General features: G+C 52.2%; 5 protein-coding genes across 5 annotated transcripts; 3 read left to right on the top strand and 2 right to left on the bottom strand.

The window, feature by feature from the left end:
- Nucleotides 1-663: 663 nt before the first annotated feature.
- Nucleotides 664-1,173, top strand: QC761_0100620 (uncharacterized protein; the record flags this gene model as incomplete). The annotated part of the gene is made up of 2 exons (XM_062873102.1): nt 664-859; nt 1,043-1,173. 2 exons carry the CDS (start codon nt 664-666, stop codon nt 1,171-1,173), a joined length of 327 nt encoding a protein of 108 aa, XP_062730256.1.
- A 92-nt stretch (nt 1,174-1,265) lies between these two features.
- On the top strand, nt 1,266-2,956 carry AQY1 (Aquaporin-1; the record flags this gene model as incomplete). The annotated part of the gene is made up of 2 exons (XM_062881509.1): nt 1,266-1,968; nt 2,024-2,956. The coding sequence occupies 2 exons, from the start codon at nt 1,266-1,268 to the stop codon at nt 2,380-2,382; spliced, it is 1,062 nt and encodes a 353-aa protein (XP_062730257.1). The 3' UTR covers nt 2,383-2,956.
- Nucleotides 2,957-6,407: 3,451 nt separating this feature from the next.
- On the top strand, nt 6,408-8,734 carry QC761_611000 (uncharacterized protein; the record flags this gene model as incomplete). The annotated part of the gene is made up of 4 exons (XM_062881510.1): nt 6,408-6,490; nt 6,569-7,486; nt 7,542-7,819; nt 8,037-8,734. The coding sequence occupies 4 exons, from the start codon at nt 6,408-6,410 to the stop codon at nt 8,732-8,734; spliced, it is 1,977 nt and encodes a 658-aa protein (XP_062730258.1).
- A 743-nt stretch (nt 8,735-9,477) lies between these two features.
- QC761_611010 (uncharacterized protein) lies at nt 9,478-10,419 on the bottom strand (the record flags this gene model as incomplete). The annotated part of the gene is made up of 2 exons (XM_062881511.1): nt 9,478-9,937; nt 9,993-10,419. 2 exons carry the CDS (start codon nt 10,417-10,419, stop codon nt 9,687-9,689), a joined length of 678 nt encoding a protein of 225 aa, XP_062730259.1. The 3' UTR covers nt 9,478-9,686.
- A 286-nt stretch (nt 10,420-10,705) lies between these two features.
- Nucleotides 10,706-11,791, bottom strand: QC761_611020 (uncharacterized protein; the record flags this gene model as incomplete). The annotated part of the gene is made up of 1 exon (XM_062881512.1): nt 10,706-11,791. One exon carries the CDS (start codon nt 11,789-11,791, stop codon nt 10,706-10,708), a length of 1,086 nt encoding a protein of 361 aa, XP_062730260.1.
- Between the last annotated feature and the right edge of the window lie 525 nt (nt 11,792-12,316).

The following is a 12,316-nucleotide window of genomic DNA, read 5'->3' on the forward strand; positions in this document are numbered from 1 at the left end:
ATGTTGTACATGCACCTCTAGGAATACACAAAGGAGACATGATAGGACCGATCTTGGACGGCCCGGGGGGCGGATGGATCCCGGTGGTGCGCTGAGTGATCCGTGCGTGGAGTAACATCTGGAACATCAGCTCCCCCAGGTTCCACCCTCGGGAATGGCCGACTTTGAACTACGACTGGAGTAGCCAACCCCGTCACGCCACTGTCATGCACTCAACACCTCTGCTCTCTGTGGCTTGAATTTGATTCTTCTGCCTCATTTGCGACCTGCAGCATTACCAAGCTGGACCCGGGGAACGGCTTCCCTTCAAACACTGGAACGGAGCGGTGAGAGCGAGTGAGATGTCGAAAAAGAACTAGCTCGGTGTGCTAGGACCCTGCGTGCATCAAATTCGTTTCTTTCTTCAATGGGTAATTAAACTCTCTACTATTGCGCGGTCTGTATGTAGGGCAGGGGCGTCCCCGGGAGCTGGTTCTAGACTGGCCTGACGTTTTCGTCGGGCCGTGTCCTCGGGACACAGACACTGACATTGACATTGGGGTCGTGCCTTTGTTGATGCTCCTCCCTGGACCCTGGTCGTGAGTTATCGATGATGTCGTTCTTTCAGACTCGATGACCGTCAACAGAAGTACGGAGTACTGAAAGCGGCTGCCCGTCCACAGAATGCATTGTAGCACATCTTTACTACCGGACCGAGACATTGCGTCATTGTGTGCGATTCGTCTGATGCCCAAAACGAGACATCGTGACTTTTCTCCAGCTGCTGTGTACTGTTGTGCGAAACACTGTGACCGCAACATGTCCTCCACACCTTCATGCCGCAATTGGTTTGATTTCTTTCGACGGCAGCGTGTGAACAGTGAGCCCTCAGCCCGGATCACCCGACCCGTCCCGATCACCAAATGATCCCTTCTTTCAGCTTGCGCCCGTCGCATATATGAGCCGCTGACCATACCCTTTCCAATTCTCTGGACCGCTTGGCTAACACAGGGGGCACAGTCGGCCTCTTTTCGTGCGGTTCATGCAACAATAATACCACCAGGCCAGCCAGCAGCCCCTTTCAGATTTTACGGCACTGTCGACCCTTGGCATCAGTTGGCTCACTTTGCTCGCCTTGCCTCAACTCGGAATCGTCCCTTACCCCAGCCGGGCCAACGATCCGAGAGCCCTTGAACACAATATTCATCCCATTTTTTTATTAAATACCATCCTCCATCTGTTCCACTCACCTCCTCACTCTTTGTTCGCTCCAAAAAAAAATCAAAATGCCTCGCAGTCGTTTTCTATCGTACGCCTCCAACGTTAACGGGCACAACTCTCACAACAACAACAACAACGACGACATCTCAAACGTCAACGCGAGGCCCACCAACACAATGAATCACACCAACACTATGACGCTGCCGATGCTGTCCAAGCCGGCCAGCACACGCAACAACATCACGGCTTTCCTGGGAGAGTTTGTTGGAACCTTCTTGTTTCTGTTCTTTTCCTTTGCCGGTACCCAGATTGCCGTCAATTCAGGTCCTGCCCAGCTCGAGTCCGGTACCGATATTGCCGTTCCCAACACCCAGAACCTCATGTTTATCGCCTTGGTGTTCGGTCTGAGTCTGATGGCGAACGTGTGGGCTTTCTACCGTGTCACTGGCGGGCTCTTCAACCCCAGCGTCACGCTCGCTCTGTTTCTGGTTGGTGGTTTGTCAGCAGTCCGCAGCGTCATCGTCGTGGTTGCCCAGCTGCTCGCCGGTATGGCTGCCGCTGGTGTTGTCTCGGCTTTGTTCCCCGGGCCCATGGATGTCGAGACGACGCTTGGAGGGGGTGCCAACGTTGCCCAGGGCCTCTTTATTGAAATGTTTCTCACGGCCGAGCTGGTGTTTGTCGTCATCATGGTGGCGGCCGAGAAGCACAAGAGCACCTATCTGGCACCAGTCGCTATTGGAATGGCATTCTTCCTTGCCGAGCTGGTTGGTAAGTTTGCTGTCAAGGTTGGGTGGAAGTGGAATGGAATGCTGACTGCTGATAGGCGTATACTTCACCGGCGGCTCTCTCAACTTTGCCCGCTCCCTCGGACCAGCAGTGGTCAACCGGAGCTTTCCAAGTTATTTCTGGATCTACTTCCTGGGCCCCATCCTGGGCTCGCTGCTGGCCTCAGGATTCTATGCGCTGCTCAAGTACCTCCGGTGGAAGGAGTGCAACCCCGGCCAGGATGTCGATGACGAGGAGAAGCTCAAGTTTGACACGGCCAGGGTACAGGAGAAGGAACGCTATGGAAGCGTTGCCGACGGACATGCCACACCCCGCGAGACAGTGACGCCGCCTAACGGAGCTGCGTCACCTGGCGGGACGACTGTGGCCGATTCCCCCACGGCACCGCGCACATGAACTGCATTATCACGACTTTACTGTTGGAAGGTAGTCTGAAGGTTCAGCTTGAAATCTTTGACTCTCCTCTTTTTCAAGAATATGAATGGTCGGCCGGGTTTATGAGTGACTATGCTCGTTGTCTCGCTTAAGTTGGTGCGTTGGAAACTATTGGGTGTTTAATGGATGTTGCTTGCGGTACAGCTTGCGTTGCTTTTCAGTGTTCTTTGGTTGGAGATCAGCATTTGCACTGATGGTACGAGTTGCGCTGGTCATGGAATCCGGAGGGATGGTTCATCGTTGGGTTTCTGGTGCATATCTACTGGGCTGCATTGGAGGTCGGGACTGGTGAAGGTGGTGGTGCTGAGATCTTAAGGGGTGGGTGACTGGGTCTGGTGTTTCGGGATTGTCTTGTGATACCAAAATGGAACAGGGAAAAGGTCAGTGGGATGGATGGTAGGAACGGGGGAAATGGTTGGCGATATCGGAAAGATCTACTTGGTATCTCAGCATAATTAATCGATTAATGGAATGAATACGCAAAAGATGCAACTCAAAGGTATGGTGCTATCACTTGGAGTGGGAAAGTTCTACTTACTTGGCTTGGTCCGCCCTGAGCAGCCGTTGCTCCCGATCAAAAGATAGACGAGATATTGAGGTGCAAAGCTGCTAGTACAAAGCCTATCAGGTATAAAGTTTGAGCTCTGGCTTCTAGAGAGTGCTTCCCACAGTTTGACTGATGGTTGCCTCGGGGACCAGTTTCAAAGTGCGCAAAACTACTTTTAGAAAGATCCTAGCTAGGTAACTGCGTACTCAGAAGGTACAGAGCTTCGAACCCATTTTGGGCAGGTCAACCCTTCCATTGATGATTGCCTCGAAGAGCTTTCAACCAGCATCGGCCTTTCTACGTATCCCTGAAAACAATCTTACTCTCAGATCAATAACCTCTTGGTTCAAGTCACAGACCAATTCATGCCCAGATGCGTATGACTTATTGGCGCTTTACTCCGTTGAGTATGACCATCTCTGCCTGGGTATCGTTCTATTTCCATGTATGCAACGAAGCTTAACAACCTACCTAGCCACCATGATCCTCAGGCATCATCGATCAACATCTCCAGTCGTGGTATTATGTCATCCCGTTCCTTGCGGTTGGGTGTGGGGAACAAGGGACAGGGGGAGGCTAATCCCTTGCTGGCCTCGGGCCGGGGCCGGCATCATGGAGCATATGGCTGTGCACCGAAAACTCAGTGCACATTGTGCAAGTTCCTCGGAGCTCAGGACGGCGATGCCGACTCGTTAAATTATGGATTGTCGAGCCAGTTGATCTTTTGAACAAAAGGGACTGGAAATCATGTAGGTAATATTGAGGCCTCTGGGAGCAACTGCCGCACCCATTCTCCGCACACCTGATCGGAGTTTTCGGCGTTTCCGACAGATAAGAACTGCAGCCCTACCACATCATGAAACACGTCAATGGTACGTGCCATCCATAGCCAAGTGGTGGGTGGCGGTCTCCTTGGCCTTTACAACCGACGGAAGATTCCATCATGAACAAGACCGCCAGCAACAAGGGCTTATGCAGGGGTGGACTTAGAGTTCCATCGATATACCTACGAGACACAAAAAGCATCAGTAACAAACGCCTCTACCCCTGGAGTGTTGCTGGTTGCCTTCTCGTTGTGACGGAAGTCTGCCCGATTTTCCTTCTGGCACTTGGTTGTTGTTTGATCCCTGCGGCGTTGTATGCGATAACAGGATCAAATTGCCGTATAAGGATCTGTGTAGGTGACCGGCACAGTTCGCGGTCATCTTATGCCCTTTTTGGTAGCCAAAGACTACACGGATGTTGCTCCTGAGAGGAGAGTGGTGTGGTTGTATTAGAGAGTCTGGTAGCTAGAAGCGCAATGAGACCAAAAATCGTAAAAAGATTCATACAGAGAACTTTCTGACCTGATGATTCCACCGCCAATTCGGTTCCACAGTAAGATACAATGTCTCCATTAAAGCTGTAGCAGGTAGATTGACGTTCTGTAAAGATATTTGATGATGTCACCTTCTTTGCTCGAATGGCTGTGGGGGCGGCCAGCTGCTGACGAGTGCCCACACACCTGCCAGATGTTTGGAACCCCCTTTCATGGGTAAACAATGCCCCCTATTCGTCGTTTGACGACACTACAGAGTCATCGCAATTCCCAATATCTCTCCTCCGCCCGCAGCGACCTTATTTCTGACTTTGGCAACATGGGATGGTGTTGTGCCCCGAGGCCATCCTGAGATTGGTAGGTGTCATGAGCTTTTGGAAACCACCCCTCTCCCACTCACCAGCTCGGTGTGTGATGGGGGACAAAAACTCCGATCCCAGCAACCGCCGTCACCCTTTACACCAATGAAACCGTCGCGATCAAAAATCATCAGCAGCTTCAGAGAAAGCCAAGTTTTGGGAACAGAAGCCTGCACATGAGAGGTACCTTAGGGGGTAGTAACGAGGGGCATCACACCGTGACCAATGTCAATTGCTAAAGGTACGGTTACGGGTGCCGGTACCGTCCACACTGGCCATAATGGCTGGGGGACTCCAACTAGAACAAAGCTTGATTTATCGATCAAGGGGTTCGTGATCTGCGGTCTCTTCAAGGTAGCAAATCAATAGTCGATATCTCTGTTGAGAGCCGACAAATTTCGCGCAAAAATGAGAAGATTGGGCCATGGTTGTGTACAAAGTACAAGATCTCGCCTGTGGTCAATTGTGGCGGGGGTTTTACCTGATTAGAAAGCCAATGGTGCCTTGGCAGCGGGTCCCCCCGCCGTTTTGTTTTCCTTCCACAACCAGAGAGGAAGGGTGGGGGAGGGTTCAAGAGCCACAGAGCGTGCCAAGGGGCTTTTTGTCATGGGTTCCATTTTCAGTGCCGTCCAAAAGGACGCTTCTGTGTCTCTCGAAGGTCCAGATAAGGTTAAGGCTTCGCCAAGGAGACCAACCTTGATCGGCCTGACAAGTTTAGGGCACCTCTCAAGTGAGCAAACATCCTTCGCGCTATTTCCACCATCCTTCCCGTCTGACTGGTGCTCTTTTGCGCCGAAGAAATGATGGCTTTACGGGATAGACGTCAGCCTGAGGCCGCTTCAGGGGACGGATGTTTAGAAGTGATGGATCTCCAAGTTCGCGCCTCGGAGCTTTTCTCGCTATCCCATGGCCAACACAGACATGTTCGGCACGCCGAGCACTATGAGCCGAGAGAGCGGGCCAGAGAACGGCGACCTTGAAGTTTTTATTCTGCTGCCTGTCTGTATTTCCCCTCTTTTGTCCTGTGGGCTCTCAAGCGGTATGCTAGTGGACGGGTAGTCTACAGCGGGTAAAAGCCCAGTCCCCACATTTCACACCATATCGGCACAACGTGGGCCATGTCGACTCTCTAGACGCAGGCGGTCAAGCAGAGCAAAAGGGCAGCATATCGTCGAGCAAAAGTGACGTGACCGGGCACAAAAAGTGTAGCCTAGATGCTAATGCAGACTGAGCATGGGCGCAGGATGCGCTGGAACTCTGGAACGGTGTTTTGGGCCCCGTCTTGTAGCGGGGGCAGGGGTTTGGGTGTGTGGTCTTGGTATCCCAGCTCAGCCCTACCACGGGCCGTTTCGATCTACAGCACCTTGGCCGGCCCTGCTCCCTCCCTCCCGGCGCCTTGGTTGTCCATCATTTGACGTGATATATGTATATAGAGGAGGGGGAACTGGACTGTGTCATCATGACATTCAACATTCTGACATCAGCATCTATTTGACCACCTATCTAACTGACTCCAAGCCAAATCGCGCCACAAACATACACACACACACACACACACACACACATTTACACGCTCACTGTGGGGACTGTTGTTGGACCCATCTCACCTGTGCCCCCCATTGTCGCCTTATCCCCTTTCTGAATCCTTTTCCGCAGCCACTTGCTGACAAAACAGGTTCCTGCAAAGAAAGCACTTGAAGAATACCAGTCACACAGTCTTTTCTCTCTTCTCGCCTATCATCACCCAACATCACACACCATGATGCGTGCAAAGGCCATCCAAACAACCAAGTGGGGGACGGCATGTGCTCAGTGTGCTTCAGCGAAGGCAAAATGCTCTGGACGGTCAGCAAGTGGTGGAAAATGCGATAGGTTCGTCTGCAGCCCATGCCAAGTGCAGTTGTAACACGACCTCATTTACAAGCTTACTTGGTTGCTAACTCGTATTCTCGGACTACATGTACAGATGCGAGCGCCTGCTGAAGCAATGTACCGATCAAGTCCACCGTCCTCGCAAGACTCGTCAGCCTCGACAGTAAGCCCCGACCACTTGCCTGGTAGCCTCAGAGAGCCTTCTTTTTTTTTGACATTTCATACCTTATCTAGACCGGCTGCAGGTTTAGGAGAGCCCAGCTTCGACTCTCTTGTCTCTACGCCAGAAAACCCTCCATCACCGTCCGCAGTCGATCTGGGAGCAGACTTTGCTTCATGTTCGTCATCATCAGTCCGGAGTCACACTTCAGCAGCCACACCCATGGGCTCTCTGGATGTCAGACCGTCCTTGATACGAACCTCGTCAATGCAAAGCCAGCAATCAGTTCAGCACGAATCATACTTTTTTACAGCCAGTCCACCTCACTGCTTGAATCAACAACACCTGAACCCGCTGCTCATTGAAGGGCTAGAGGATCTTGATGACCTGCTATTGAACCGATACCGAACCTGCTTGATGCCGGCACACCCGTTCGTTTTGATTCCCGACCATGTCTCAGCCTCGATGCTGGTAATCCATCGACCCTTTTTGATGCTTGCCATTCGAGTGGTGGCCGGGTTTGAGGGACTGCATTCGGTACAAGGCCAGATGCAGCATATTATGGACCATGTGGCCGACCGCATGTTTCGACAAGCCGAAAGGTCCATTGATCTTCTGATGGGCATTGTTGTTGTGCTGGGGTGGTATCACTACCATTGCATGCGACACAGCCAGCTAAACAATCTGCTATGTTTAGCCGAGAGCCTGGTCAGCGATCTTGGCATCAACAAGAGGCCCCAGGTACAAAACGAGGGGAGAATGGCAGATGAGAAGAGGCTGCTTTTGGGGGTTTGGTATCTGAGAAGCTCGTAAGTGTGGCACACTCCTCCAACTAGGAAAATTAACTGACCATCCACCTGTCAGAGCGGCAATGTATCTCCAGCAACTAACCTCGATGCCCTTCACCTCTTACATGCGCCAGTGCCTGGTGGAGTTGGATGAAGAAGAAGACCACGACCTGGACGAGATTCTGGTGTACTGCATCAAACTGCAGTATCTGACCGAGCGGGTGGCAGTTCTCAAGACTCCCCAACCAGACCTCCCTGAGCAACAGAACCGAGAAAGGGGCACCGCAATTGCGTCATCACAGGAATATCTGGACAAGTTAATGAGAGAAATGCCCTCGGAGCTTAAAACAAACTGTAAGAAGGTCTATTCTGGAAGAATCTGACAACGAGACTGACTTGTCATTGGAAGCCGTATTGACAACCCACATCAACACGGTTATTCTTCGTCTATACGAGCCACAGCCATGCACCGGCCCTCTACGGATTTCATCGCCGAAACCACGCCGCTCGCGGTCTCCTACTGACCGAAACACCGGGGGCCTAAGCCTTGCATCAACAATTCATAATTCAGACACCAACACACAGATTAGAGCCTGGTTTGAGGGGTGGGTGCAAGGCATCCCGGCCCAGGCCTACCGCACACTACCTTCGAACTTGGTTTTTCAGCTGCTCTATGCAGTGGGGTCGTTGCTACGGTCCCATGGCGCCGCTTCCCAACCACCACCAAGCTCGTCAACCAGAGGCGACGCAGAGGTCATTGTGATTTTGGACCGCCTAGTAGCGCTGTGCTTCGCCAACTTTATTGGGGGTCAACCGCAGCCGGACATGACACACTTTTGGGAAGCGTTGGGTGAGCGACACCAGACGGTGTGCTCCCCTTCCCCATCAGTCTCTGAGCATGGAGATGATTCCAACGGACCATTGACAGCCACACCTGCTACCTGGGAACAACAATATCGCCATGGCAGCAACGTCTTTACGCCGCCATCCAGGGTTGGATCGGCAGCACCAGACCCCAAGCTGGAGGCAGTCGATGTCGACCAATATCAAGTGGCATCACTCCCCATGATGACTAGCAACCAACTCCATTCACAGAGTCAGTGGGACTCACAGACAACCCAAACAGGGTGGGATCACCATACTGCGACGCCACAAGGCCAGATGTTGATGGTTCCTGGAGCCGAAGGAGTGGTAAATCCACAACTTTGGGGGCAGGATCAAGGAACGGGCGCATATCACCATTCCGAAGGGGGTTACTTTATGGGTTGATTAGGCACCTACCCAAGTACGTGAGTTCACATCCGGCGTTGGAGCGTGATTTGGTAGGGGATGCATGGAGATACCACCAGGAGTTTGGATCAAGTTTGGTTTAATGGGCAATGGAGTTGAGGTGTCTGGTCACGTGCAAATCCATTCTAAAGTATATAGATGACTTGATGATAGTTGTGTATTTACCGACCTATATAGCTGGCCTATAACATCAACTGGTAGATACTCACAAAAAGAACTTTTCCACAAGGACTTTAGCAGAAACAGATCTCAGGACAATCACGCCCACCTGAGGTGACAACCAACTCCATATTTCGGCCCCCAATACCTAGGTTCTTCTGACTTGACTACCTTACCAAGCTACATCGCCAATCTCATTGCTACCACATGTAACGATCCATCACTGCATGTTTGCCGGTTTCTCACCCAGTCAGAACTCTTCGATTGGCCAAGCAACACTGGGCCGTTCCAGCATCAGCTTTACAAGGGGTCGACGAGACCAGATGGAAGCCGAGCCGCCGTCCGGGAATTCCAGTAAAAGTCGGGATGGTTTGGCGCTAATGGCATGACCGCCTGCAGCCCTACGGCGTTGGGCCACGTTTTGTGCAGGAAAGGCGTCCAATGAAGAGATCACGGGAGCCCTCCCGCCTCCTCCATGTTTCTTTGAGGCATGGTTTCCAACCCCAAGCTTATCTTGCAGATGTAGACCAAATCAGAGGCTGGCATGACGGAAGAAGCGAAGAGGCGAAGGAGCGCACATGCATGCATCATTTTGCCAGCAGTGCTTCTAACGAAGCAGATCTTACATCAGCACTGTCTCCTGCACGTGCGTATGCGATCCAGTCAATGCGTTTTAAACCGCAAGGAGGTCGCCGATATTTACAACATCATCGCCGAGGTCCTTTCGTGCCGTCCGCTCACGCAACAATGCTACATCTGCGGGCCGTCAAACTCAGTTCAACACCTCCTCACCCTCCTCGCGCGGCCTCTTCCAGAGCATCGCGTAATGCGCCACGTCACCCAGGGCGATCTCTTCCCCGACTTGCTCAAACCCGAGCAGTGAGTAAAGATACTTGCCCTCGGGGGTAGCAATCAGGAAGGCGTCTCGCTTCTCCCTGGCGGCCTGCTCCAGGCCATGCTTCACCAGCATCTTACCAATTCCTCTGCGCTTTTGAGTGGGATCCACGCCGAGAATCATCAAGTCTGTGTCAATGTCAGTTGTGTTGTAAGTGAGGAGATTCAAAGATAGGTAATTTACACCACATCTGGCTGTGCCCTTCTTTCCCCAATGTTTGCTCAGTCACCACCTCCATGAGCCCGAAGATTTCTTTCAGAGCATCCTGGTCCAGCGAAGGCGGCAGCACGTCAACCTCTGTTTCGCTTGCAGTCTGGGGTTTGGCTGTCGGTGGGAGGGAGTCTGGGGTCTCCCATTGGGCATATCCCACAATCTGCTCACTGCCATCTTCCAGCTTGTCGACAACAACATAGGTTTTCTTGCCGTCCTTGATCCGCCTGGTGTTGCGGGCAGCCCTCCACTCGGCCTCCTCCGTTGCAGCATCGGTGCGGGCGAGGTGGTGCAAGTGCGCCGGGAATAAAATCCGGGAGAGGGTGGGCCCGAACGAGTCGCGGCCGATGACGCCGATGCGCGGGGAATCGGCGACGGTGGCTTCACGGAGGGTCAGCATATTGTTTGTTATGACTGAAGTGGATATGAAGTCCTAAGAGATGGAGAGGAGAGGTGAAAGGGGACAATGACTCATATACTACAACTGGCTTCGTCCAGGTTTTGTGAGCAAAATTTGGATCTGTCACTTGCCGACGACAACCGGCCCGAGTCAGCGTCACTGTGGAGTCACCGAGCTTCCGAACTCGACAAGGTGACCCCGCCCGGGTCTGTAAATGCGAGCCGGGGGGCTACCTCGAATCTAGGGATTACGATCATGCCAGAATAGGAAGCTTGTATTCGCTGTCTTAGAGAATAGGATGACGTATCACCACCTTTTCGCAGCTGATCCTGCCCTCCGCTGACGAGTTGATTGCGACGACAGCGTCCTCCTTTGATCGTACCACTCTTGTTGGCATCGGCTTCCAGGCTGCGGCGTGATTCTCCAGAAACCATCTCATAACTTTGTCCTGCCGGCTCCATGTCCACTCTGGAGATTGTTTTGGCAAGGCATCCCATTTGCGCGAAAAGATGGCAAACTCCCAATCTGAATCCCACTCTCTGGGGACTGGGCGAGCGCACGCCAAAGCATCTCGCTCTTGATCACCAGAGAGACATTGCTTTCCCCAGTAGCAACTGCTATTCTCGTACGTTGACCCCGCATCTTCCAACCCAGCACCCACGGCATCAAACACCGCTGTCAGCGTTACATCGAGGCTCTGGAGCGTCCGTTTGATCTCCTTGGTGGTTTCCTCTGGGTGCGTATAGTCAAATACATGCGTTGCCCCGATGCCCCTAAGCAGGTCATGATTCTTGGTCGAGGCCACAACAAAGATGAACTCGATGCCTATCTCTCTGGCCACTTGAATGGCTGCCCACCCAACCGCGCTAGCACCGCCCCAGATGAGGACTCCTTTTCCTTGAAAATGGGTTCCTGAGGGCAGTTGTTCAATTCCAGCACTCGCGAAACCAACCCCGAAAATATTGATAAATGCATCAGCAGCAGTCAACAGAGAAGTAGGGAGGCCTGCTGCTGCTTCCGCACTGAGGCCTTCAGGCCGCGTCCAGATTAGATCCGACCGGGCAAGAATGTAGGGTTGATGAGCCCCAGCATGAAGCGGGCGGTGTGGGCCTGGCCAGGTCAACCCCAAGACAGGAGTGTTGGTTGTAAGATTAATGCCTGCATAGTCAAAGCCGGTGATGGAAGAGTGAAAGCCGAGATTGAAGTGCTTTTTGTCCGCAGGTTGGATAGCGGAGTGAGTGACTTTGATAGGGACATGAGTCTGGGGGGCTAAAGGGAGAGAGGCCGCGATGGGGAAGGGAGCGGCGATGGGGGTTATCTCGCCATCTGAAGAGAGAAAGAGGGCGGTGGGATGTGTTGTAGCCTCAGTCATGTTTTTTGGGGAAAGTTTGGCAAAATGAACGGCATGGCCTCGTAGAGATTCGTGGCAAGGACTGGGTCGTCTCTTAACGTTTTATCTCGACAACTCTCAGTCTGGTGTGCTTGATCAGATCAAAGGAGGTATCCCCGGACTTCGGCAGAGGGTTTGCCGGTGATGATTAGAAATCTTGCTGTGATTATTGATCTTTTCAATTTGTAATGGTCGCACCAGACTATGGCGTCATTACGAAAACTGTCAGCAGGTGATCTTGGGTCTTACCCAAACCCTTTTCCCAATTGATTAGGGGTAAAGGAGGTGAAAGGAGGCATTGGCAATGATGAAATACGTCTCTTTTCTACCTTGTACAGTGCTTTTATTCGTTGGCTGTGATGGGAAACTTCGATATTGGTTTCACAAAATGCATTGTTTACTGAGATACCTTGGGACGTATCGAAGCATATGAATTGCTGGAATCCTAAACTCTGGAATGTAACCTGCCCTACAGTCCAGAAAAAGTCAAACGAAATACCTAGCTAA

Source organism: Podospora bellae-mahoneyi, chromosome 6 (genome assembly GCF_035222275.1).
Source record: "Podospora bellae-mahoneyi strain CBS 112042 chromosome 6, whole genome shotgun sequence".
Taxonomy (NCBI): domain Eukaryota; kingdom Fungi; phylum Ascomycota; class Sordariomycetes; order Sordariales; family Podosporaceae; genus Podospora; species Podospora bellae-mahoneyi.